Source organism: Neurospora hispaniola (assembly GCF_033458365.1).
Source record: "Neurospora hispaniola strain FGSC 10403 chromosome Unknown B0T23scaffold_1, whole genome shotgun sequence".
Lineage (NCBI taxonomy): Eukaryota > Fungi > Ascomycota > Sordariomycetes > Sordariales > Sordariaceae > Neurospora > Neurospora hispaniola.
Window position 1 is genome coordinate 2,715,083 of NW_026944406.1, and position 23,213 is coordinate 2,738,295.

The 23,213-nt window shown below is 51.8% G+C and overlaps 7 protein-coding genes across 7 annotated transcripts; 5 read left to right on the top strand and 2 right to left on the bottom strand.

Annotated features, from left to right (window-relative positions):
* Window positions 1-2,616: 2,616 nt before the first annotated feature.
* Window positions 2,617-3,903, top strand: B0T23DRAFT_305664 (uncharacterized protein; the record flags this gene model as incomplete). Its single annotated transcript, XM_062834323.1, has 3 exons — window positions 2,617-3,427; window positions 3,500-3,757; window positions 3,821-3,903. The coding sequence occupies 3 exons, from the start codon at window positions 2,617-2,619 to the stop codon at window positions 3,901-3,903; spliced, it is 1,152 nt and encodes a 383-aa protein (XP_062696991.1).
* Window positions 3,904-6,349: 2,446 nt separating this feature from the next.
* B0T23DRAFT_434464 (uncharacterized protein) lies at window positions 6,350-7,524 on the top strand (the record flags this gene model as incomplete). The annotated part of the gene is made up of 3 exons (XM_062840495.1): window positions 6,350-6,531; window positions 6,589-6,680; window positions 6,940-7,524. 3 exons carry the CDS (start codon window positions 6,350-6,352, stop codon window positions 7,146-7,148), a joined length of 483 nt encoding a protein of 160 aa, XP_062696992.1. The 3' UTR covers window positions 7,149-7,524.
* A 218-nt stretch (window positions 7,525-7,742) lies between these two features.
* Window positions 7,743-8,227, top strand: B0T23DRAFT_391974 (uncharacterized protein; the record flags this gene model as incomplete). The annotated part of the gene is made up of 3 exons (XM_062837981.1): window positions 7,743-7,804; window positions 7,846-7,924; window positions 8,003-8,227. 3 exons carry the CDS (start codon window positions 7,743-7,745, stop codon window positions 8,225-8,227), a joined length of 366 nt encoding a protein of 121 aa, XP_062696993.1.
* Window positions 8,228-9,990: 1,763 nt separating this feature from the next.
* Window positions 9,991-10,561, top strand: B0T23DRAFT_369774 (uncharacterized protein). Its single transcript, XM_062836543.1, has 2 exons — window positions 9,991-10,052; window positions 10,327-10,561. Exon 2 carries the CDS (start codon window positions 10,346-10,348, stop codon window positions 10,517-10,519), a length of 174 nt encoding a protein of 57 aa, XP_062696994.1. The 5' UTR covers window positions 9,991-10,052; window positions 10,327-10,345; the 3' UTR covers window positions 10,520-10,561.
* Window positions 10,562-15,639: 5,078 nt separating this feature from the next.
* B0T23DRAFT_400981 (calcineurin subunit B) lies at window positions 15,640-16,717 on the bottom strand (the record flags this gene model as incomplete). The annotated part of the gene is made up of 4 exons (XM_062838540.1): window positions 15,640-16,012; window positions 16,169-16,242; window positions 16,364-16,440; window positions 16,666-16,717. The coding sequence occupies 4 exons, from the start codon at window positions 16,715-16,717 to the stop codon at window positions 15,640-15,642; spliced, it is 576 nt and encodes a 191-aa protein (XP_062696995.1).
* A 1,751-nt stretch (window positions 16,718-18,468) lies between these two features.
* On the top strand, window positions 18,469-20,676 carry B0T23DRAFT_16122 (enhancer of polycomb-like-domain-containing protein). Its single transcript, XM_062832731.1, has 3 exons — window positions 18,469-18,748; window positions 18,915-19,685; window positions 19,746-20,676. Exons 1-3 carry the CDS (start codon window positions 18,602-18,604, stop codon window positions 20,595-20,597), a joined length of 1,770 nt encoding a protein of 589 aa, XP_062696996.1. The 5' UTR covers window positions 18,469-18,601; the 3' UTR covers window positions 20,598-20,676.
* A 1,168-nt stretch (window positions 20,677-21,844) lies between these two features.
* Window positions 21,845-23,100, bottom strand: B0T23DRAFT_391977 (uncharacterized protein; the record flags this gene model as incomplete). The annotated part of the gene is made up of 3 exons (XM_062837982.1): window positions 21,845-22,055; window positions 22,193-22,680; window positions 22,822-23,100. 3 exons carry the CDS (start codon window positions 23,098-23,100, stop codon window positions 21,845-21,847), a joined length of 978 nt encoding a protein of 325 aa, XP_062696997.1.
* Between the last annotated feature and the right edge of the window lie 113 nt (window positions 23,101-23,213).

Consider the following 23,213-nt stretch of genomic DNA (forward strand, 5'->3'; position numbering starts at 1 on the left):
CGAAGATAGGACACCGCCTCAAGGTGACTGGTGAACACGATCCCGCCAGGGTGAGATTTTCGGACGACGTCAACGGTGTGGTAGCCCCCTTTTTGATGCCCGACAGTCAAGGAAAGCTCCGAGCCGTCAAGTGTCGTAAAAAAGGAAACGGCAGCCGAGGACGTGTAAAGGAAAAGAAAAAAAGAAAAATAAAAATAAAAGAACGGAACCGAGAGCAACGGAAGCGGGCTTCCGCAACCCACCTGCCCTAGGCCGAGATACAACACCACCACCACCATCATCATCATTAATTTTGGCTAGAATCTGTCAGCGCTGGTGGTCTTAAGCAGAACATAGAGTGGCTCTGATTGACTTTCTTAGCCACCACCTTGACACTTGTGTGTGAGATGAAACGAAAATGAGATAGGAGCTGAGAAGAAAATACGGCGGTCGACTCACAGTCCAACACCGGGGTTTTCTCCAAGCAACATTTCTATCGGCGTCCCCTTAGGATCAGCAACATCATCCTTTGGCAATATCCTCGGTTGAAGGATTGTCAGGCGGGAGTGTAAATCGGCTCTGCTGGAGTTTTACTCTCCCTCTCCGCGGCTTCGCCGTCATCGTCAAGGCTATCGCCAGCGTTGATATCAGGTATCCAAGTGGCCGTGTGGTCGAGCATGGGTGGGAACTGGAGAAATCAGCTCGACGGCTAATACCCTCACGACTAATGATACGTGACTACGTTCAGCGGCACCGCTGGGCATCCACCAAGGCCTCAACGCACCCCAGCAAGTGGAAGACCCCTAGCACACCCATCGCGACGTCACGTTTCCAAACCAGCAGACCAGGCCTCAGGGCTACGTACCCTTTTCCTCGTAGACGGTCGGAGCTCGTCGAACGCCACGTACCATCAGCCTGGGGTTCAGCCTCCCGTCTTCATAGATCCACAATCACGATTCCCCTGTCGGAGACTCATCCGGCACTGGGCGCGAAAGGGTCCTCTTTAAAGCCTCTTTGGGGTTGTTGCAGATCTCCCCGCCCTACCTGAGAAAGCTGGGCCCTACCCAGGCCCTACCTGGGGTTGCAGCCGTCTCCCGACATCACACTACCAGTATTTTACCTTACTTCCGTTTCTCTCTTTCCCGTATGTCTTAGCCAAGAGCCGAACATCCACCTCTGGCGCAGACACCCCCAGGTACGTAGCCCGGCCACCTACCATCAAAGCCCTCGATTGAGGTGGAGCTTTTATCACTTTCCTGCTTCTTCTCCTCTTCACTCACTCACCACGACTAATAAGAAATTTCTCTGCCTTGAACTGTAGCCAGGCAGTATATCAATCTCGGCCATCACCTTCAGGACAGCGTCAATCTGTCCTCAGTCAACCAACATCAACTGTTCCTGACTTTGGCACAGTTTTCTGTCACCACCCCGGCAGTCTCATGAGACATCTTTGTCTCTCAAGAGTTTGCGTTCGAAAATTTCAACCCGACCAGGCCGCAAATCAGCTCCGGCCGTGCCGTGCTTCAACCGTCAAAGCTGTCAAAACAAAGTGGTGCTCGGTCTTTTCGTATCGAGTCCCACTTCCCAAACTCGCTCGAGCTGTCTCGCCCGTCGCCAGTGGTTAAGCTCCTTAGCGTCTCGTACGAGCAAGACCTAACCCACGCTCGGCGCGCTGTCACAGTCAACGAGAGCCCTGCTTCCGCCTGCTCCTATCCTTCTTGGACGGCCGAGAAAGCACGTTCTGTCACGGTCCAGGCCCGACCGCCTCACAACGTCCGTTTTGCTTTACCACTTGTAACCGTAACCGGGCTAACATCGAAGAAAAGGTCTCAGCTCTCAGAGAGGCAGGTGTACGGGATCACCCTGCAGCCCGCCTGCTCCTTCGACGCGGTCTTTTTGAGGATTGTGGTGCGGCAGTTTGAACGCAGACAGAGGCGTGGCCAACGCCTCGACACCAAGGCATCTGGGATCTTCCCAGTTGATCTCTGGCTCAACTGACAAGCCACCCACTTTGCCCACTCTTCTCACCAGCACAGTTCACAAGCCTATTCGTCAAGAACTCTTCACCGTGACCGAATTCGCCATCCCCACTTTCGGTACGCAGAGTTCACACGCGCTCCTTAGCGCTAATCTCGAGTCTTTCCTGCGGGGAGGTGCCACTCGCTGAAGAACATATTCAACAGCGAAATCCTCTTTTCAAGCCTTTTTCGCATCCGCCGTTGTCTTTGGGCAAAGTTCACTCGGCCCTTTAAAGAAAGTAGCGCGATTAAAAGACGCTGCTATCGAGACTGCCCCCACGGCCAACCTCGGGCTGATCCTCCGGTAGCACAAGAAACTCGTGTCAGAGGGTTTTAGATCCTGTTACATCCCTCCGACACCTCCGGGATCACTATCTATCAGCCCCCGAGCGATTGCGAAAATTGTTGCGCCTGGTAATTTTCGGTCCGCTTCGACAAGCCAACTCGAAAACCAAGCCTGGACCTTTGGCGTCGAAGCCCTATCGAAGCCGACTATTGTGTGGCCGAAGCGCCGACCACCTCACCTCTCCCCTAAAACGACCCGGCTTCACTGTGTGCTGGATACCTGGTAAACACGCCGTCCAAAGCGCTCGATTGAACCACACGAGCTTTCGGCATGATGGAGGACAACAGGGGCCAGAGGAGGCAGAACGAGCCGCCTATTCATGGCGCGCCCAACCCGCGCTACCACCAGTCGCTGCATGACTCGACGCAGCAGCGGAGGTCTTTTGCTGGCGCGCAGGGGGATAGGTACCGGGCTGCACCTCTTACATCTTCGCCATCAGGAGCGGCCAGAGGAATGAGCGGTTCGGCTGGCTACAGCGGTTATTATCAAGAGCCATCGGCGGCGGGATTTCCCACGACCGCCATGCCTCAGGGCGCGATGAGTTATCACCACGGACCGTCTGACTATGGCCAGCCTGATACACGACAAACTCAAGGCTTCGCTAGCACCTACAATCCAAATGCTCTGATGTATAACGTACCCCAAGGCGCCGGGCCACAGAGCACCGCGGTATACGACACAAGCCAGCAGTTCCCTCAACGGCAACCGGCCACACTGCAAATGATGGCAACTGATGTCACTGCCCCGTATTTCTCCAGCGAGCCAACAAACACGGCGGCAGCAACTGCTTTGCAGGCGCAAACAGGACCTTCCAGCGCACAGGTATATGGGCAATCTAGCATGCCAGGTTATTCGTCTGGTGGGATGGCTGGTATGGGAGGTATGAATGCGCAGGCTACCTCAACCTCCGACGTCAGGATGGAGGACGATTATCCGGCGGGAGGAACCCTGGATCACGCTTACGCGTCTTATCAAACAGCATTGAAGGAGATATTCCAAAACATACAGAACGGTGTCCTGGCCACGGCTAGTGACTCGCTCATCCGTGTCTCGGACTGGCTCCTGTCGCATGTGGCAGACCTAGGTAAGCTGAGACGCTTCCAGCGTATCCGGTTTTAGGCAATGGTAGGCATACTAACGGTAAAATTCCTGGTAGGACTGACCTCAGACGACCAGAGTTTACATGGTGACAGAATCAAGCTGTGGAACGACTTCAATCATGCTTGGTTGGGTATGCTCCAGCGCCAGAAAGAAATGACGGAATCTGGCCAACAACCACAGCGCTCACAGAGCGTAATCTCGGCAGAAGGATTGAAAAAGATGGGGAAGGAGCTTATCAGATTGTGCGACTCAATTGAGCGCCATGGTCTCGTCGACTACCAATATGGCGTCTGGGAGGAACAAATCATTGAAAGTAAGTTACACCTGCTGCCGAGACACTCCAAAAGTGGAATATCCTTGCTAACCTTGGGAATAGTCCTGACGGAGTGCTTGAACGTCTACGAACCAACGGAGTCATCCGGGGACGACAGTGTCGCCCCTGATTCACAGCGCCGCTGAAGGCCATGACTTGTGATCCACGTTCTGTCCAATCCGGTCATTGGAAGGCGAACATTTTGGCTCGACATGGCTTTTTCTTCTTGGAAAGCATTGCTATCTCTTCTGGATACCAGGCGTTACCAATTGTCATGCTGTGTTGGGTTTTTCTTTTTCAAGTGTCTCGTGCTCCAGCGCAAGGAGTTGGGAAGTTGCTTTTGGTCCCAAGACCCGGAGTTGGTTGGACGTTGTGTGTATAATTGGTGTGGCTTACGTATCAAGGCATGTTTCTCCCCAACTCGGTCCGGCGTTCAAAAGAAAAAAAAAACAAGGGATAGGGCGGTTTCTTGCTTTTGCACTAGGTCATTGGAGATTTTACGGTTCGGATGATGTGGGCGCATACTACGGTTCTCGCGAGGCGGACTGCGGAGAATGCCTGGGGAAATCTTGTCTTATCTTGACTTCTCTTTTCGAGGTCGTGATGGAATGACCCATGAATCTCTAGCTCCGTGTCGAGCTTGATGTATGGTTGGGATAGTTTGGGCGAGAAGGGATGAGGAACTTTGTGTGATGACCTATGACGGATGCGGGGGGGCGCAGGCTTTACATGATCGAAGGCATGTCTCATCCAGAGACCCGAGAGTATGGTGTTCCTTGACACATTTCTCCCATATTCGGTAGGGTGGGAGACAGGAGACACGGCGGTTGGGTGGATGGAGCTATTGGGGAAACGTACCACTGGGTTAAGGCCAAACATAGGAGAGTGGAAGCTTAGCTGGACGCCGAGTTCTGTGGATCAGGACAGCCAAAACACCAACCCGTACAGCTAGCTCGCCTGGGTTCAACCCCAAGTTACCAGACCAGCATCAACGCCAGTTTACTTTGACATGGCATTCCTCCGAGCAGGTTGTACATAGCTCGAATTAGCGGGTATGGCGCTATTAGGCAATACCCCCCGTCGATGATTTATTTTTATACATATTTGTTATGGAAAGTACGTTGTTGCAAGTTCAATAGAAATAAGAAAAGAGTTGGGACTAACAGCCCCTCGCGGCTGATTGGCAGCACTTCCTTCCCACACTACCCATTTTTTTTTCACCATCTCTTTTTATCATCAAAGCCGGCGATACAGGGCTCGTACCTGGTCTTTCAGCTAGCGAACGAAGGGGATCTCCCCCGATTACCTCGTGAGCGCGGTGGGAACTCGGTGGGACGGGAAAAAGCATTATTCACCATCGATCAGCACGAGAGAATTTAGTTCCCTACACTACACCCCCTGATGCCACGATCCAATGATGGGGCAGCATGGGCTCAGGGGCTTATGGGTGGTCGGACAAGGGCCTTAGCTGACCCAGTCTGTTGGGTCGGTGTTGATTATTCCGACAAATACACTCCTCCTAGCTGAAGGATGGTGTGTAGTATACCATGAACTAATATAGGTGTACATACACCTTCAAACTTGGCACTTGGGGTTTTCACCATTTTTTCGTGCCAGCTTAATGGCGGTAAACCCTTGACCGCGCGGTGCGAGATAAGTAGGTTTGCTTTGTTGACATTTCATCCGAATCGTGTGCGTGTCATGCCCGTTGGATGGCAGTGTAAAAAGCGAAGTACTGCGCTGCCAAAAACAGTGTCGGCAATTCGACATTAGCAGCAAGAGACGCTAAAAAGACAGCTGGTTTGCAGAACGCAAAACGTCCATGTACAGCTACATGGACGACAGTTGCCCGGCTTCCATTTGACACGCGCCCCTAGTCAGGTCCAGACTGGTATCCGTCCACTACTGCAAGACATCGCACATTCACATAACGCACCACGCTAGAAACCCCCCCCCCCCCCCCCTCCCATCTCCGCCCATCCTCTTCCTGACAGGCGGGCGGGCGGTCGCATTGGGCATGTCGATGTGCACCAGATAGCCGACGTAACACGATCCCCCAAACCCCTCGGCCAACTTCTCAGTTTCCCACGCAACTGTATCACATAGCCAAAGATCGCCAAAGTTACAAGAGCGCCGCCACGCACTTTACCACACCCCCGGATGGAAAGCGCACGCATACCACCAATCGCGATCCTCGATTCAACGTATCTTCGTACCAGCATCAAAAGATCAGAAGAGCTAGCAAAGATGACTGGAAACGGGGGGCGATGGGGAGGACCAGGGCGGCGGCTACAGCAACAACATCAATAATAACAACGACTACAAAGCTGTGTACTACCTCGAGCGGATGGCTGCAGAAAGTAGGTAGGTAGTTCAGCCCAACCATCCACTTCCAACAATGCGATCTAGATTATTAGTGTACGGTGGGCAGCAGTACGTATGAGGCGTGCAGCTACGGGGTCGCGGTACACGTATTTTACACGAACGGAGCCCAGAGGAGTTCGTTTCGTTTAGTCGGAACGGGAACTTGGCTTTTGGACCCTTGACCACTGGATCCCGAGGCGGACCAGACCGGGGGGGGGAAGATACACGATGCCCAGTACATATCTTTCACCAGTCGATGGGCCCCATCGTGATTCCGCAAGGCTGCTTTGCGTACCCACAGAAAGAAAACACAAGGAGGAAAAAGGGCCGGCCGAGATCTCGACCAGGCCTCTGGCAGATAAAGCGGCGTTTGGCACGCCGTCGCAGGCTGAAGCGGGACTTGGTCGCATGTAAGTGTACGTTACGGTGCCTACCTCCACGGGTTAAACTTACCCATATCACCATAGTACACACCTTGCAAGCCACCAAATGTCGGGTCACGGTAGAGGTACACATGCTACCTCTCCCTCCGATGTGCACCTCTGCCGGCATTTGAAAGGTTAGCGCGGTGAACTTTTGTAGTGGCAATAACTTTATTTCCATACGAAAGATGGCTGCTTCTCTCACATTCAATACCCTGAATATTGCATGGCGGTGGTACCGTGCGAACAAATTACATGCCGGCAGAGGTGTACTTTGATCAGGTGGAGATGGCTGACGGCGCGCAGCAGAGAAAACGGAGCTACCCAGGTCGTGGAGAATGTTTCCATTCTCCCGGGGCGGAGAGGAGTCAGTAGATTGTTTGTTCGTAACAACAGGACACAAAAGCGAGCCGGAGAGATACATAGCTGTCAACTTTCGGCACCTCTATAGACTACTCACTTCCTGGACCACGGCACCGGGACACCGTGACAGTCATGTTGACGCCCTGGGGCGTCCTCAAATCGGCGACTTCTACGGCTATATCGGCGACATATCGCAGCCACCTCGCTCCAAGGACCCTTTTTACGGCCGCCTCGGATCTTAGGCAGTCACCGAATGACACTCACAACAGCCACCTTGAGAAATTTCAATGGATGAGGGCTTACGCATTTCGAACAATTTCTGGCAACCATACTTTGACCCTAGGACGGCAGCAACCTCAAAATGGACCCCTGCCAATCTGATGCCCTGGCATTGGATGAGCCCTTTACCAGTCGGCGTTGAGGCCAAGGATGTTGGCAATCAGCCAATCAAGCATCGAGCTTACGAACATGGAGAGGTTGCAGAGCGAAGGAGCCCGAGAAAAAAGAGAAGACGATGCGATGGCACGTTGTAACGTAAGCTCACAAAGCAGAGAGATCCTATGACGATGGATGCGCGTAGTGTAGTGTACGCAGTATATCCGGGGACCTGGGGCGGAAGTCGTTCCCCTGCGCCGCAACAGCACCGTAGAACGCCGGGCGAGCCCTCGCATCATTCACTGCGTGGCACACCACATTCGCGTTCTCACTTGATCACACGCGGAATTTCGTGATCCTCAGGCCCCCCTCCTCTTTCTGCTCCAACGCGTACGCATCGGAGGGCCGCTTCCGCTGTAAGAAACGCCTCTTGATTCACGCCGGCATCATTCGGCTTCGCCATGCCCGACGACTTTTTGAACGCCCTTGACCAAAATAGTCGCCGAATATCAATGGCCGACACGTAAGTGAGTGAAGAGCCTATCAACCGATGTCATCGGCCAGAAAGAGCGCGGCTAGCGATTTCCTCAATTCCTGCATCGACACGATCCAATACGACAACGCAGCCACAAAAAATAGGCAGGTACGATCGCGGGCCCTCCCGGCAGACTCACCATGAGCAGTGCCTTCGGACAAGTACCGGCGATGGCTTCTTGAATAGGAAGGGACAAGCAACAATGCCATCACCGACCTGACCTCTACTTTTGCTGCCTGCCGCTCCTCGATCGCCGGTTACTCTTTTCGACACTGCATCATTGAGGAAAGGTCGAGTCAGCTTACAATGTCAATCTCGGAAGGCCAAATGATTTGCTATGGAACATGCAAAATCTCGTCTCCCAACCGCCAACCCTTCACGCATCCTCACGACTCCCTCAACACACCGTAATCGAGCTCGGTTGACTCCATTCCAGGTCAGATCATGGGCAGCCAACCAACAATCCGAAGCTGCAAAAACCGCTGCAACCGCGCGCCTCAGTACAGTACCTCAAACAACTGCCTCCCACCGCCCGGCTGGTTTTCCACTCCATTGCCGACTGTCGCGAGGCTGACAGGCAGCTGGCTTCTTGACTTTCAGTCTCCTACGCCCTGCTGTCCCTTGTAGTGCCGACTGCATCTACTGAACGCCGGGCAAGTTCGGACTATAGGTGGCATCGGTCTCAAGACAAGTGCCAGACCACGACGAACCTTGCGGTTCTCATTTGGCAATTTCATCATCCACTGACACTCACAATTAACTGCATTCACGGCCATGCTGATCAAACACCTTACCCTTCTGGACAAAACAAGCGCGGGTGGCTGACGGATGAACTGCGTAGATCTGCGATCCAATCCCCGGATCCGCAGTCCGCCCGTGTCCCAAGATCCAGCTTCCGCCAACCGGTTCAGCAGGACTGTACATTATAGCGTACACTACATGTATAACCGGCCCGGCCTGGACCTTATGTACCTGCAGTCAGCACTTGCACAAAATGAGATGAGTGCTCGGCGGAGGCCATGTGCTCTTCTTGGCCCCACAGTGTATACGACGGCAAAGTTGCTTGTACAGGTACGTATCGGAACTACAAGTCTTATATCATGCCATTGGAGCTGAAAATGGATCTGCTTCTGCTCTGGCTGGGACAGAAAAAGCAATGGAACCTGAGGCTCTACTATCATGTCCACCCAACTGCATAACTCCCTGCACATCTGTCCCTCGGCTACTGCCACATGCCGATTGCAGATGGTTCATGTTGCTGACATTACACTACTTTAGTGTACTCCCGCTGAGGTGGTGAGTGGTTGACAGTCATTCTTGGCAAGCGGGATTATTGCACCAACTATTCCGTTCAAATGTGCAATGATTCGGCTCAGAGGCATCCAATTCACTGATGAGTGAGACCGGTTACTCAATCTCATGCCGTATTTCCATCTCAGCTTGTATCGTATCCCTACCCTTGCCTAGATCATCAAGATCCTGTTTGCGTGGGAAGGAATTGGCTCGCGAAAGAGTGACACTGTTAACCTGGTAGTAGTGTACGGTACCATCTACGAGCGTAACGCGTGTCACCCTAATCATGGATGTGTCGCCGAAGATATGCAGACACACGTACACTATTCCAGAGCTGAATGAATTTCCCAAGGAACTTAGCACCAATAGTACATCATGCAATTGACGGAATACCCTCAACCAACGTCAACATTCAGTCCGTAGCATCTCAGTGGATGTTTGTTTCGAAATGATCATCAGTCGAAGAGCCGCAACCGCTGCGCTGAGACAAGCAGATCAACCTATCAAAACTCATCGACAGCATCAAGAAGATCTTTCCGCAGTCCCGATGACCGAAATAAAAGACCGAAAGCCTTGAAAGATGCAAAGGCTGGCTGAGCGAACTGACATGCTTACTAAAATCGTGTAAATGATCAATCTTTTCGTTCAGTCACGCAATACGGGCCCAACAGCCTGGTAAACCTCGGTTACATCCCGTCTTCTGTTTAACCACACACCTTCTGAATAAGGCTACCGTGACATCCCGTCATCTAACTCATCCATGTTCATCGTCGTTGGTCGGGCACGGGTGGGGGAGGTGACTTGGGGAGAAGGAAAAAAAAACCAAAAAAAAAAAAAAAAAAAAAAAAAAAATTAAAGAGAAAATTAAACCAGAGCAGATCCCGGTCGCCTCGGCGACGCCGCACACCTTATCGACACGGAGATCATATACGTACCTAAAAATGTACCGTTTGATAATTTCATAACCTCCGTTTGTCTTACTATTACACAGTACATACGCAGTACACTACATACGCTGTTACCTACCGTAATCCTTACCTTATGGTGGCTTGCCTAGCAAATCCAAATCCAAGGCCACGGATCAGACTACACTAGCAAGAAGACTAGTGTTCGTGGTCAAAGTGACTGGTCATTCCTATTCATTCCCATTCCACTCGCGTGCCGCCGCCGCCGTCACATCCACTCACAAGACGACTGAGACATTTTTGTCCCCTTAGTCTCCTAAAAGGCATATGCATGGAAAGCGGAAACATTCCCGCTTACCTACCCACGCCCATGCCGCCTGTCTGCTCAATTTGCCAACCTCGAACCCACCGACACGGTCCCGGGCTGCTGCTGCCAAGATATGTGATCGGGGAACTACAAGGTGTGTGGTCCGGGGTGGTGAAGAAATTGTCACATGGCAAATGAAGGAAAGGGACGGGATGGTGGGAGAAACTGTGGGAGAAGACCTAACGAGACCTTGAGAGACTGGTCAGTCGGTCAGAATTGGGAGGGCTAGCAGACTGGGTACTTAGCTCTAACCTGCCTGCAAATGAAATTGTACACTAGTTGTGACTGGCTAAAGGTTGACTTTGACCAGGTGATGGAAATAGGGCCGTGGCCATGACCGACTGGCCACCCGTGATCGGTAGTACCACAGGTCGCGTTGAGTACCAGTTAAGTTACCTTAAAGTCTTGGGCAACATAGTATACACTACCTAGTGAGGGTACCGTATGTTTGAGTGCAGAGGTACGTATCTACTAGCAGGTTCAGTCGCAAGTATTGTTCTATACTCAACGTTGAGATGTTTAGACTACACTATACACAGTTTGGAGCCGAGGTAAGTGCGAGGTAAGTGCGATGGAAAGAACACCCCTGCTGAACATCGAGTGTTGGTCAAACGGCCGGCGGTAGGTACGACATCACTGTACACTCCTGACGTACTTAGAGTCTACTTGCTCCTCGGCCGATTTTCACGGCGGTTCGCGCATATCGTCGGTTTAAGGAATTATTTACAATTTGATACTGGACAATAAAGCATGGATATTCCATCAAGTATAGTGGAAAATTTCAATGAGTAGTTTCCTATCACCAATGTTTACCATGCTGTCAACCTAATGTAATCAGGGCAGTGGCGGAGGACATGAAGGCTTGTTGGTCGAGTGTTTGTTGCCTGGCTGAGCAACATCTTAGCATCGGTCAGTAGGTAGGTATTGTCGACTTGCTTGATGTAATGCACAATCGGCCAAGACGCTCTGCTTTTGGTCATATCAAGCGGCACTTGGACAATTATAGAGTATAAATGTCAGGACAAGGTCTACCGAAGCCTCGCTGACATTTGAGGAAGTAAAGCCCTTCATGTCATACGGGCGTCTGACAGAAAATACGTGTAAGTGGAAGTCTATTTACGTTGGGACACTCGCTAAACCTCTTCACTTCCTTGGCTTTGAACTCTACACATGCGTTGTCATGTAGTTATCGTTAAGTGGTTTGTCTGAGAATCTTTATATTGGTACGTAGGTATGTGTAAGCAAACTCTTCAGTAGGGTGAGTTGATGGCATTCTTTTGCTGTGATATTCGAGTCTAAGTGTAGTTAAGGCTCTAGTTGCGCATTGACGAGGATAAGACCTATCTATACATGAGACGGAAATTTTGAGAGAAGCGAGTTACTGAAATACCTCTGGAGAGCTGTCATCAGAAAAATACGGCACAGAGGAAGTAGTGATCGTGTTACAGGGCCCCTAAACATTAGCTTCACGTCCAAGGGAGTGCAAACCGGGCCTCAAGTCACTACATTTTCCAAGTGTCTATGCTCGTAACTACTATGTAGAGCGTGGTTTCTAGGTGGATTATGTTAGGTCATGACTCTACAATTTACGTGAACACAATAGTTACCAACACTTTTCAGAGTCATGAGACAAGACAGTGACCAAACGTCAGCTGTGACCCGGTTGTAACTTCCAGAGTCAACAGTTATGAGACCAGCAAACTCTTGTAGCATATATGACTGGCTGCGTTTGCCCTGGTACGGTTTTCGTATACAAGGCCTCATACGATCTTTTTTATACCCAGAAATGTCACTAATCCACCAACTATCCAGAGCTGAGTTGCAACTGGCCTTGGGGGTCTCGAATTGATTTTAGTTTAGTTGGGTTGAGTGGAGTTAAGTTGGCCATGTAGGTTGAATGAATTCTAAGCGTTGTACGGAAACCGTACAAGAACAAACGCAGCCTCAAAACGGTATCACGAGCGACCTTCCAACAATCATCCGTCTTGTCTATGCCCGCCTTCCCTGCTCAAATCTCCACTCCTTCTTGTCAGTGTTCAACAAGTGTATTATTCCTTTACCTATCATGGAAGGTACTATTCCACCGTACTGGAAGCTGACAGCTCCTTCCATGATAAGGTAGTCAAAGAGGAAACGCTTTCCCTGACAGTGGCTACCCCCCGGATGGCTGTAAGTGGAAAGAACATCCAGACTCGTGAAAACTTTTCACCACGCGGCTGCAGAACGAACTTTGGAAGAGGTGGAAGGTGCAAGCCGCTCATCTTTCCAAGCGTAAACCGCGCCCCTGTTCGTCCTTGGTCAACTCAGCATTGAGTATACGAGTCTCAGGAAATAGTGCTACACCACCAGTAGTTTATCCACCTGGGCGTTGCCTGTGACAGTTCGTTCGACTTATATTATCACTGAAGGTCGGTAACACTCGCCACTTGCGATTTAGTGCATGGCCTTCAATGTTTGATAACGGGAGGCCCGCCGTCTTGCTAGGTGATGGATGAAAGCGGACCAAAGTGTCATATAGGCTTCGGTTGCAACCGTGTAGTGTCTTCTTTGAGCCTGAGACCCATAGGAATTCGGCAACTCGTATTCCAGACCTGCAGAAACTTTTCCGACTCTGCTACATGATGGTTGAGGTAGAGTTAACGCAACAGATTGTACAATTCTCAGTAAACAACCAATAATGAGGCAAGCACGCTGATCTCAATGAATTAAATCGACAGAACTTTGGCTTGGCAAGGACATTTCCTGCAGACCTGGAATGACCCGTACAATATACGCCAGCAAAGGGGAAGTCTAGATGGATTCACAGCTCAATTTTTCCATACACTTCTAGCTGTAAGCCGCATTGGACACTCGCATCCCATACCTGGATACTTCTCGTCAAGATCTCAATAGGGGCTTACGTGAGTATACCAAGGCCTTCAGGACACTGCCTCATTGTTCCACGCCTAGACACACTCACGAAAAACCAATGCTCAGCAGCTTCTGCTCCTTCCCTGCTCATACTGGCAACATCAAAGTTCAATCCGGGATTCCATCACCACCAGTCTAAGTCCAAGCTGACAAACTCGATCATTACAAATATTGGTTCCATGCCCTTCTTCTCTTCCACAGTCGGTAGTAAAACTTTAGTGTCCGGCACCGGTAAATAGGCCGTTACTCCGGCCGGAGTCGCTCAGAGCGTTGCCAGGACCAGGAACAGCGAGTGGCTTACTTGGTACTCATCAGATCATGCGACTTCCATGCCATGGCAGTGACAAGGGGGCGACAACTGATGGTATGCCATCAAAGTCACTACAAGCATACCGTTGCACCAGAGGTGAAGGTGTCTGTCCCCCTAGACAAAAGACCTTACTCCCTTTTCCCGGTCCTCACGCCCATCCCGTCTCTCCCGTCTTCCCAGTCACTGCCCCTCGCTTCTTCGTGCCTTCGTGCCATGTGTCAAACCGCGAGTATCCTTGACATCCAAGCCGACATGCTGTCAAGGAGTCGTACCGCGCACGTATCGATACTTTGAGTACACTCTCCGTTTTCGATCTCTGTACCGGCACTTCCCGTGTTTCGCCGCTGTCACGTCATGGACAACCCCCCCCCCCCCCCCCTTCCCCCGTCGATGCCGTCTCACCCCTGGGTGTTCCTTTGCTCGTATCGGTACTTCCTCTTTCAGCTCCAACCCGTAGGTACCGATACCTTCTTGCTGGTTACCCTGCCATGTGTCTATCCCCCCCCAAAGTTCCCCTGCTTCCCTCCTCCTTCCTAGTTGATCTTGTGCTTCCGTTTCCGAACAAGCCCTGGGCGTCTTGTTCAGTGTGTAGAACAGGGAAGTGAGTTTCCAACAGACCTGCCGGCACACTGTATTATGTCGCACTCCCACACTACTGCGTACACTACCTCACTACCGTTTTTGAGCACGCGGTTGCAAAAACTTTGGTCGAAATCGGACCGGATTCGAGGGTGACTGTGGACTACCCATCCATGTCTGTCTTGCCCGTCGTCCTGTTGAGCATGCGCATCAGCGATGTGTGGCGGAGCGGTAACAGAGAAACGCAATGGCTGCGTGGGAGGGAAGGAAGCATGATGTCCAACTTGAATATCATTCAGTTAAGGAGAAAGCCTCCGAACCGGATCGATGCCGGACTATAACATCGCCCCCCGCCCAATGGTAAGACTCTCGGAAGCCTATAGATGAGATACTATGAAGAGATGGCAGGTGGTTCCAAGGGAGAAAGAAAAAAGTTTCGGCAAGCCCGTGTGTGGTGTAGTCTTTTCTTGGAACCACTTTGATGGGTAAGGAAAACCCATGGGCCAAGTAGCCGACGATCGCTAACCACACAGTGCCCTGTACAGAAACAGTAAGTTTTGCTTGTGATGATTCGTGCTTGGTACATCGACAAGGGAACCCTATTTGGCTCGCAACCACAGTAGACGTCCCACCGCATCGCACCGTCGACTTCAACGGCACGGCATATTCCGTATATGCTGAATACCTGCTAAACGGAGACATCTCCGTCCTTTCTCCCTTGCGCGATATACACTACAATACCGGGCAAAATTTCCCCCCATGTTCATTTTCCATCAGGTAAGTCTTGAGTTTTGCCACTCCAACCCTAGCTGACCAATCAAAGTGCGTAGACGGGTGTTAGGCCAGGGGCCAAGTAACGGTCCAGGATTCGGCGTACCAAGGCTTTGGTAATGGTAGCAGAGAAAAGTAGGATTTGAGACTCTGATTCGCATGATCGTTAAATGTGGTGACCGCCAGGAACAATTTTGATCGCACTGTCTCCCCGCACGTAAGCAAAGTTCACTGATATATTGTTCAAACTTACAGATGCGACCGAAAAGTCCGGATTGGAGATATAATACTCGCTTGGGTCAAGTTGCGCCTTTTATTAGATCTTCCTGTGTTATGTCCGTTTTCTTCATGTCTTCGTCAAGCACTCAGCGCCTCAATTGACATAGAAGGACGCCGAGGCTTGTATATCTCCTTTTCCTTCACATCGTTCCTTGTCCCAACTCATCCCACCGGGGAAAAGGTGGGCTATACACCTGCCAGTTGCAAAAGAAACCGAGCACAGAAAGCCTCAACGGTCTGCTGAAGGTGACAAAGCAACTTCCCACTTTCAGGGGTATCAGAAGCCAAACGTGGTATGAGAGGCACACTAGAATTGATCTGTTAAAGCGTCGACTGTCAGCTTTTGGTCGTCCAAATATCAATAGCCAAGGGGGCCAACAGAGGCAAGCGCCTGACGGAAGACAAGTGTTCAGCCGGCGGGAGGAAGGAAAAAAGGAGCGAACTCACCCAATGTCATGCTCATGCTGACATCCGTGTTTTCCACCATCTTGGTGAACTCCTCAAAGCTGATCTTGCCGTCCTTGTCCAAATCTGCCTCCATGATCGTCTTGTCGACAATCTGCTGCAGCTGTTGGTCCTTAAGGTTGCTACCCACCATCATCTTCAGCACGATAAACAGCTCGCCGTTGCTGATGTAGCCGTCACGGTCAATGTCGTACACCTTGAAAGCGAACCGCAACTTCTGCTCCTTGTTGCCTTTGCTCGAGAAGGCGCTTAAACCGGATACGAACTCTTGAAAGTCGACGTCGCCGCCACCGTCTTCGTCGAATATGGCAATCATTCTGTATAACATCCAAGTCGGAAACCGTTAGTCGCCAGTTTTCACTATGGATGATGTCGCATATTGTGCCCAAACAGCATTTCCCCAGGAAGAGCCGGAGGTATGCGATATACTGATATGAGCAAGGGTAGGTATAGAGGGGTAGAACAGAACGAACCTTGTAGCCAGAGGATTTGTCGATATTTGCGGTAGGCTCAAGAACTCTTCGCGCTCGATGGTACCGGAATTATCCTGTTAGACCAGATGCCGCCCGGTTAGCCAGTTATTCCAACAACAAGACCACCGTCTTGACCGTTCGACTTTTGCTTTTATTGGCTTGCGACAACAGTTAAACTGGACAAGATCGCAGGACGGGAATGGATGTGCAGAAACATGCCTTGTCCAACTTCATAAACCTCTTACGCAAGCGGTCAACCTCTTCCCTGTCGACTGTAAAAAAGGATGTGTTAGTAAAGTCATCTTAACAAGAGCTTGCGAGAAAGGCGCATAGCGCTTGTTGATGTAAAGCAGCATGCAATGTGCATCTCCACATCTCTGTGACTTCGTCGTAGAAGGGAGTAACAATTTTGCACCGCTGTCGATGCGACAAAGTTCAGGACATAACGAAGAATGTAGAGGGTTTCAGGCTTCAACATGTCGCCGAGCGAAACGTACAGTTGGATCCCTGGATGATGTTGTCCAGGACGGAGCTGGTGGTGTTGCCCATGGTTGCTGCTTGTGTTGTGTATTGCTGGACTCTTTCGACCGACGGATATCTGTATTATTGGGTATAAAACGTGCACGGTGGTGTACAAATCGCCGTGCTGAATCGTCGACAAGTTCTCGTTTTGTTCTGTTTCCTTTCCACCGCTGGTTGTCGTGCTCGTGATGATAGCAATGTGCCCGTGCCGAAAGATGCGACGTGATGCGACGCTGAAGCGATAGAATACGAATGGGTCGTGTCGGTAGTCGTCGTTACTTTGGCAAGAAGTTCGGGCGCTGGGTGGTGGGGGTTAACACTTGAGCAGCAAAGGAAAAAGTGTGAGGCAGGAGGTATTCACAGGTTGGAGGAATTAGGGGTCGACTCCGGGTCGATAAGGGTCTGGACAAGGCAGGAATAAGGCTGAGATGGGATGCCACCAGTGGTGGTTGACAAGTGGTCAAGGTCCAGGTAGCTCGGGCTGTCACTAGTCCATAGCTGCAGTGCGGCGCTCGATTGCCTCACCGAACACCTCAGCGGGGGCCTCCCATTCACGAGCACTCCTGGGCTGACACCAGCAGAGCAGCAGCCCGCCGCGGCCACTGTCGTCCCGCAGTCGGCAGGTCCCCTCTTCGGTTTGGCGGTCACAGACTGGAACGGAGGCAAAAGAGGGAGAGGCGGGCCGCGGCCTTTGGCTCGGCTGGGCAGGCGGACAGCGGGGGCAGGCATGAGGATCTATGCCGTGGATGGGGGGGTAAAAGTGGGATGCACGGGCCACTTCTCCTCCTCATCTCGTATCAGCCCATTGATTGATTCATTTCAACACGCTGCCCCTTTCGACGGTCAGGGTTGATGTCTGTTGGAACTGTTCGCGTGCCTCCTCGTTGAAACCAAACCAACCATTGACCGTTTGAGGAATTCTAAAAGGAATACATGGCATGTGCTGCCGCGCATGTGGTTTGCACCTCGGAATCCATCTTTATTTGGCTGCGGTGCACTGGTAACAGTCAAATGCCCAAATCTCCAGACAGTCACAAGTTGTCGTTGAATATCAAATGCGATATCAACGACAACATGGAGAAGTGGTGCAGGATATCAGTCTTTATTTGTATCCAACTTGGGTGTTGTCAGGTTGAGCACTGAATGCCCTCAGTTCAAGGAGTCCATGACGACCAGCAAATGCTTGCTTGCATCGTCATTCCACCAAGAGCCAAAGGGTTCTGATAGTAAGATTGAAAACAAGCAAAAACAGGTAACAAAATAGTAGTATCGCTGAGGCCGCGGTGTATTTCTGTAAGATTGCACGCCAATCCTTACCTTACATGACGATATTGCTCTTATCGGAGCGGGCTGGCACTGCCTTGGGCTCCAGTTGGCAGCTTGGCTTCTCAGGCGGGCAGTCGAGGTTGGAGTCGTCGGATCGGGTTCCCGTCCTTGGAGGCGCGCCCGCGCTTCCAACTTTCAAACAGTGCAGTGGCCACTGGCAGTGGTGGTTGACTGGTTCGTTGCGAGTGGACGCGCAGACCATGGACGGCCCGGGCAGTGGGCACCACGCTTACGTTCCCTCCCTGAAAAGCCAGCAAAGCCAGCGCGACCAGCAAAACTTCGCCCAAAACCACCCCATTCAACCCCTCTCCCCGCCATTCAGGCTTCGCAAGAGCAGAAGCCCAGCCAATCGCCAAGACCGTGCATTGGCCGTCGAATCCGCCGCCAAAACAGCAAAATCTGCGCCGAAACCTCAACGACACTCCATCGAGGGACCAGATTTTGCCCATCAAAATATCACCCACGACGCGAGTTTTCCATCAAAAAACTCGACGGTTCGATTTCGCATGCAATCCCGCATGAGATAAAAAAAATTTCGTCGGGGTTTCCCCAGGCCTGTCTGCCGCAATTGCCCATACCTTCACCATGGCGACCCGCAAGGTTCGGTACAAGAAACTGAGTGTCAAAACACAACTTGCGGTGCTCAGGGAGGATCAAATTGAAGCCTCCGAGTATGAATCACTCACTTCCGAAAACCAAATAGCCACCGGTGTCGAACAGGCCGAGGAAAATGTGAGTTAAACACCTATGTCCGATTGATCGCGACCAGGGTCACGTGCACGTGCACGTGCCACCCGTCTGCCGCGCCTCCATCACGCCTCCATCACCAACTCACCTTACCTTCCATGCACACAGTCATGCATGTCACCGGTGCTGACCTTACCCTTTCTGTAAATAGGAATACCATCTTCAGGCTGTGCTCAAGGGGGCAGGAGTCGCCGCCGACCAGGAGATTCCTGTCCCCCCTCCACAGCAGAGTGAACTAGATTACGACCAGTTCTACCCTCAAAAGGTGGCCAAGACATCCACGTATATCCGGTTTTCCCAAACGGTAGAAGAATGCATCAGTTGCATGTATGACATGACCGAGGACGATGAGACGTTCCTCAAGTCCTACAACCTGAAACTGACCCCGTCCGCTCGTCTCTCCGAAGATGATTTCGAGAGAATCATGGACGTGTATGAGGACATGGCGGCGAACATAACGCCGTTCTCGGCCATAGACCAGACAGTGCCGTCTTATCAGGAGATGTTGCGAGGACTGGAGCCATTAGACAGCACAAAAGTCATGGTTCATGCCAAGCAAATATATGAGTACTGGAAGTCGCGCCGCGAAATCAGCAAAAACCGACCGCTCAACCCTACACTGAAATTCGAGACACATGCGGAAAGCGACGAGCTTGATCCCTACGTCTGCTTTCGCCGAAGAGAGATTCGTCAAACTCGCAAAACGAGGGCAAGAGATGTCCAGAGTGCGGACAAACTCAAGCGGCTGCGGAAGGAGCTGGAGGAAGGTCGTCAACTCATCCTGGCAGCCCACAACCGGGAATTGCTCAAGGCAGATATGCTCAAGGTAGAGCGAGCCATCTTCGATCAACGAGCCATCATCAAGGAGCAAAAACTCCGACTAGGCATCAGGACGGGCGACGAGGATCTAGTAAACCAAAAGGTTAGTCAAACGGCAAGACGTGCAAGACTTACATCAGCCAACGCTAACGCTTCACAACAGCCGCAAAAGAGGAAGGCTCCGGAGGCACCCTCAGCTCAAAGACCCCCTCCACCTCCCCAGATCCGTATGCCTGTGCGCCCCGATGGCCGTCCCGCAGAGTCAGATCTTGTCCAACTCTCAGATCGCCTTGCCGAGAAGAATGCGGAGCTCATCATCGAGATCGAGAAGAAGATTCAGAACCACATCGACTGGAACAAGAACTATGTCGATCTCACTGGCAAGCCGCTGTCTCCCGTTCAGGGCCCAAGACAAGATTTGGGCTTCAGACCTGCCAAGACGCAGTATCTCATGACGCCACCAGCGTCTGCATCCTCAGGATCCATGGATGAGCCCACCCCGATGGATCTTGATAAGCCCAAACCCAACCCACCACCACCAGTAAAATTCAGGGGCGTTGCCCAGGACGAACAGTCATTGGCGCATCCACCCTCATATCGTCGTCGTATCGGCCGGTTGAACAGGTTGTGGATCGACCGTCGTGGTTTACCTAGTCCAGCCCGAGACCTCAGTGAAGAACAGTCCGATCGCTGGAAGTATGATCAGTCCTCGGATGACGAGGACGACGCGCCGGTGTATATGCTGGACCCCTTTGATACAAAGGCATTGAGGTACCGTGCTTCAATACCACTCCAGACGGTCACAAGACCACCCCCACCGGTTATCAACCGGCAGTTCATCCCTCCGGGCGCCGTCCCACAACAACTTGCCCAATCTTCTTTTGCTCCGGGACAACCACAACCGCAATCACAACCTCAACCAAATCAATCACAATCTCTCCCTCTACCTCAACCACAACAACCAGTAGCACAGCCACAGCCGCAACCGCAGCCCCAGGCTCAACCGGTGTCATAAAATTGGCGTTTGTAGGAGTGTTGTGTTGTCATCTCTTTTAGATATCGTTTGGCTTTTTTCGCGGGCTGGTGGTCGAGCAGCCGAATAAACTTCGGAAGACCGCTGCTGTGTATACCCCTCAACTCTCGATTGATGCATTTAGCGATATGGGGCCAGGGCTAAAGAGAAGGATCTGGCCGGGGCGAGGCGTTTGGGTTGCAGCTTTTGTGTAGGTTTGGCGAAGTGGGGAACGACTCATGTATATATGTAAACAAGTAGTCGTACCGATATCGTGTAGATGGCGGCGGATAGCTGAGACACGCGAGATGCTGTGCAGCGACAACAGTAATGAGATACCAAAGCAGTAAAATACCACTTCTGGCTCCCATCAGTTGCTTCACGCGGTGTTGTATTGTGCAGTGTGACTGAACCACGAAAGTGGCTATGGCCATCAAGCGTGGAGGCTGGTCTCGATGTCTGTTAAGGCATCTTTGCTTCTGGAAAGCCTGGAGGGCGACCGAAGCCTTGTAGACCGGGTGCGTCCGGGAGGTTGTTGCCAGGGGAAAGCAGGAATGATCTCAGAGATGTTCCGAGCGTTTGGTCATCGGCAGCCCCGAGACAAGTGCTGCGAGCGTATGCATGTGCCACATTTGGGCTTAGGTAACACACGGTGCTGCCCTGGGCCGATGTGCGAATTGGTCGGAGGTGTGCGAGAATTTGCGAACCGGGTGGGCCAATAGGGAAACCAGCAATCGAGCTGCGGTCCGACACAAGACGCTTCAGAAGAAGACAGGAAGTTAAGAGGACGACAAAAGTGTCGAGAGAGAGAAAAAGGTGTTCCCTCGCGCCCCTGGTAGACCGGGTCGCTGCTTAGCGTAGAGACGGGGGTCGCCCCTTTGGCTTTCGGAGCGACCGTGCAGCGTGCTTGGTGATAAAAGAGTGGGGACGCCTCGAAGAAAGAGGTCTTGCGAGGTACGTAGGTGGAAAAAATAGCTGAGAAAGAGAAAACTCGAGGAAAGAGAAATTGACCGGCCGTTTCGATATTGATGCTGGCTTGGAGGTCGAGTCTTCCGTTGCCAGGCTTCGGAGTCGAGACCGCTGCTCCTTTCGGTGCAGGACCCTGGCTTCTGGCAGAACTGCTGATCGCCGGTTTTCCGGAACAGAAGATATCTTGCAAACAGGGACATTCCGATCCGGTAATCCGTGAATTTGATGTTGATATGGGTGACAACTCGAGCTGAAGAGTTCGAGGGCGCTCTAGGGTGGGATCACCGAGCGGCAATGGCTGGCTGGCTGGCTGACTGGAGGCCAGCTTTGCTGACTTGGTGGCGAGGTTCGTGATTTTGAACCATGAAGCCAGCAGCCCACATCAGCATTTCCCAAAGACTTGGAAAGGCGGAAGAAGAAGCGATGTCCGAAGAAGGTGAAAGACAGAATGGAGGTGTCGAGTGAACAGCTTTCCATGGGAGATTGATGGTCCTGTGGTGCAGAGTTCTGGTCAGCTTAGGTTCACCCACAACGGTACCGGACATATTAAGCCCACATCAGACGGGTTGTTCGAGACAAAAAGATGTCCAGAACAGCACTCTGAAGTCAGACGAACGAGAGAAACACACCTCAAGAGGGAAAATCGGTATCTCCATCCCCATAGACTTGGGGCGGTGCTGAATTCACGGCCTCCAATCCGGCCCAGACGGCCCCGTGAGCTCGAAAGCTTGCAAGAACCGAACAAGAAGCCCGGCCATGTTCTGCAGAAGGAATGGCCAGCAAAGGATGGTGAAGACGAGGAAGAAGTTGACTGAGCTGTTGAAAGAGGCAGGTCAGGCCGTGCGGTTGGGAGGTTTGGGTTTGGCGGCAACGAGGTGAGGTGTTGGGTGATACAGGCTCGGAGGATGGAAGACGGTTGGACGGCTGCGGACTCTCGCTTGGCTGGGAGAATTGATTCTCGGTGCAGTGGGGTCCCGTGCAGAGAGCCCCAAGCCCAGGCTCGGCAGACCCCGAACTTCTCGGAGCCTTTTTGCGCTTCCACAGAGCAAGTCAAAGCACGTAAGCTCATCTGCACATTCTTGTTGCAATGGAACTGTTGGATCAGCTCATGGTAAAGCTAGAAATAATCAAACTTCTAGTGTCTTTTACACAACTCATGCGCCTATGGTCACAGTTTGCGCCGTTGCGGCTATATGTGGATAGAAATCGTTGCTACAGGTACTACTAGCGCACGAGCCACGCTACGTGCCTGCCTTACATAACATTGCATTGCGCATCCAAAGCAACATAAAGTCCCACTCGACTGTGCACAAGCGGCTGCGGGGACCCACATTTCCTTGAACCCCTCATCGACTCCATGGAAGGCTCTGACGAAATCCCATTGCTGATTCCCATGGCGAGGCCGTTCCCTTGTTTTGAGAGGAACAACGGGCGAGAATGGCTTTAAAGCATCGTTGCAAGTAATGAAGATGTCGACCGGCTTCAGGAGACGGAATACAGGCCCGCTGGGGGAATAAGTATGTACATCCTCTTTCATCTCGATCTCGAGTTTCGTCACCTTGATCACTACGGCGCGCCTAGCCTATTCACAGACGCGACGAAATTTTCCCCACTCTAAAAAGGTGCCCCTCCATTATTATCACTTTCTCC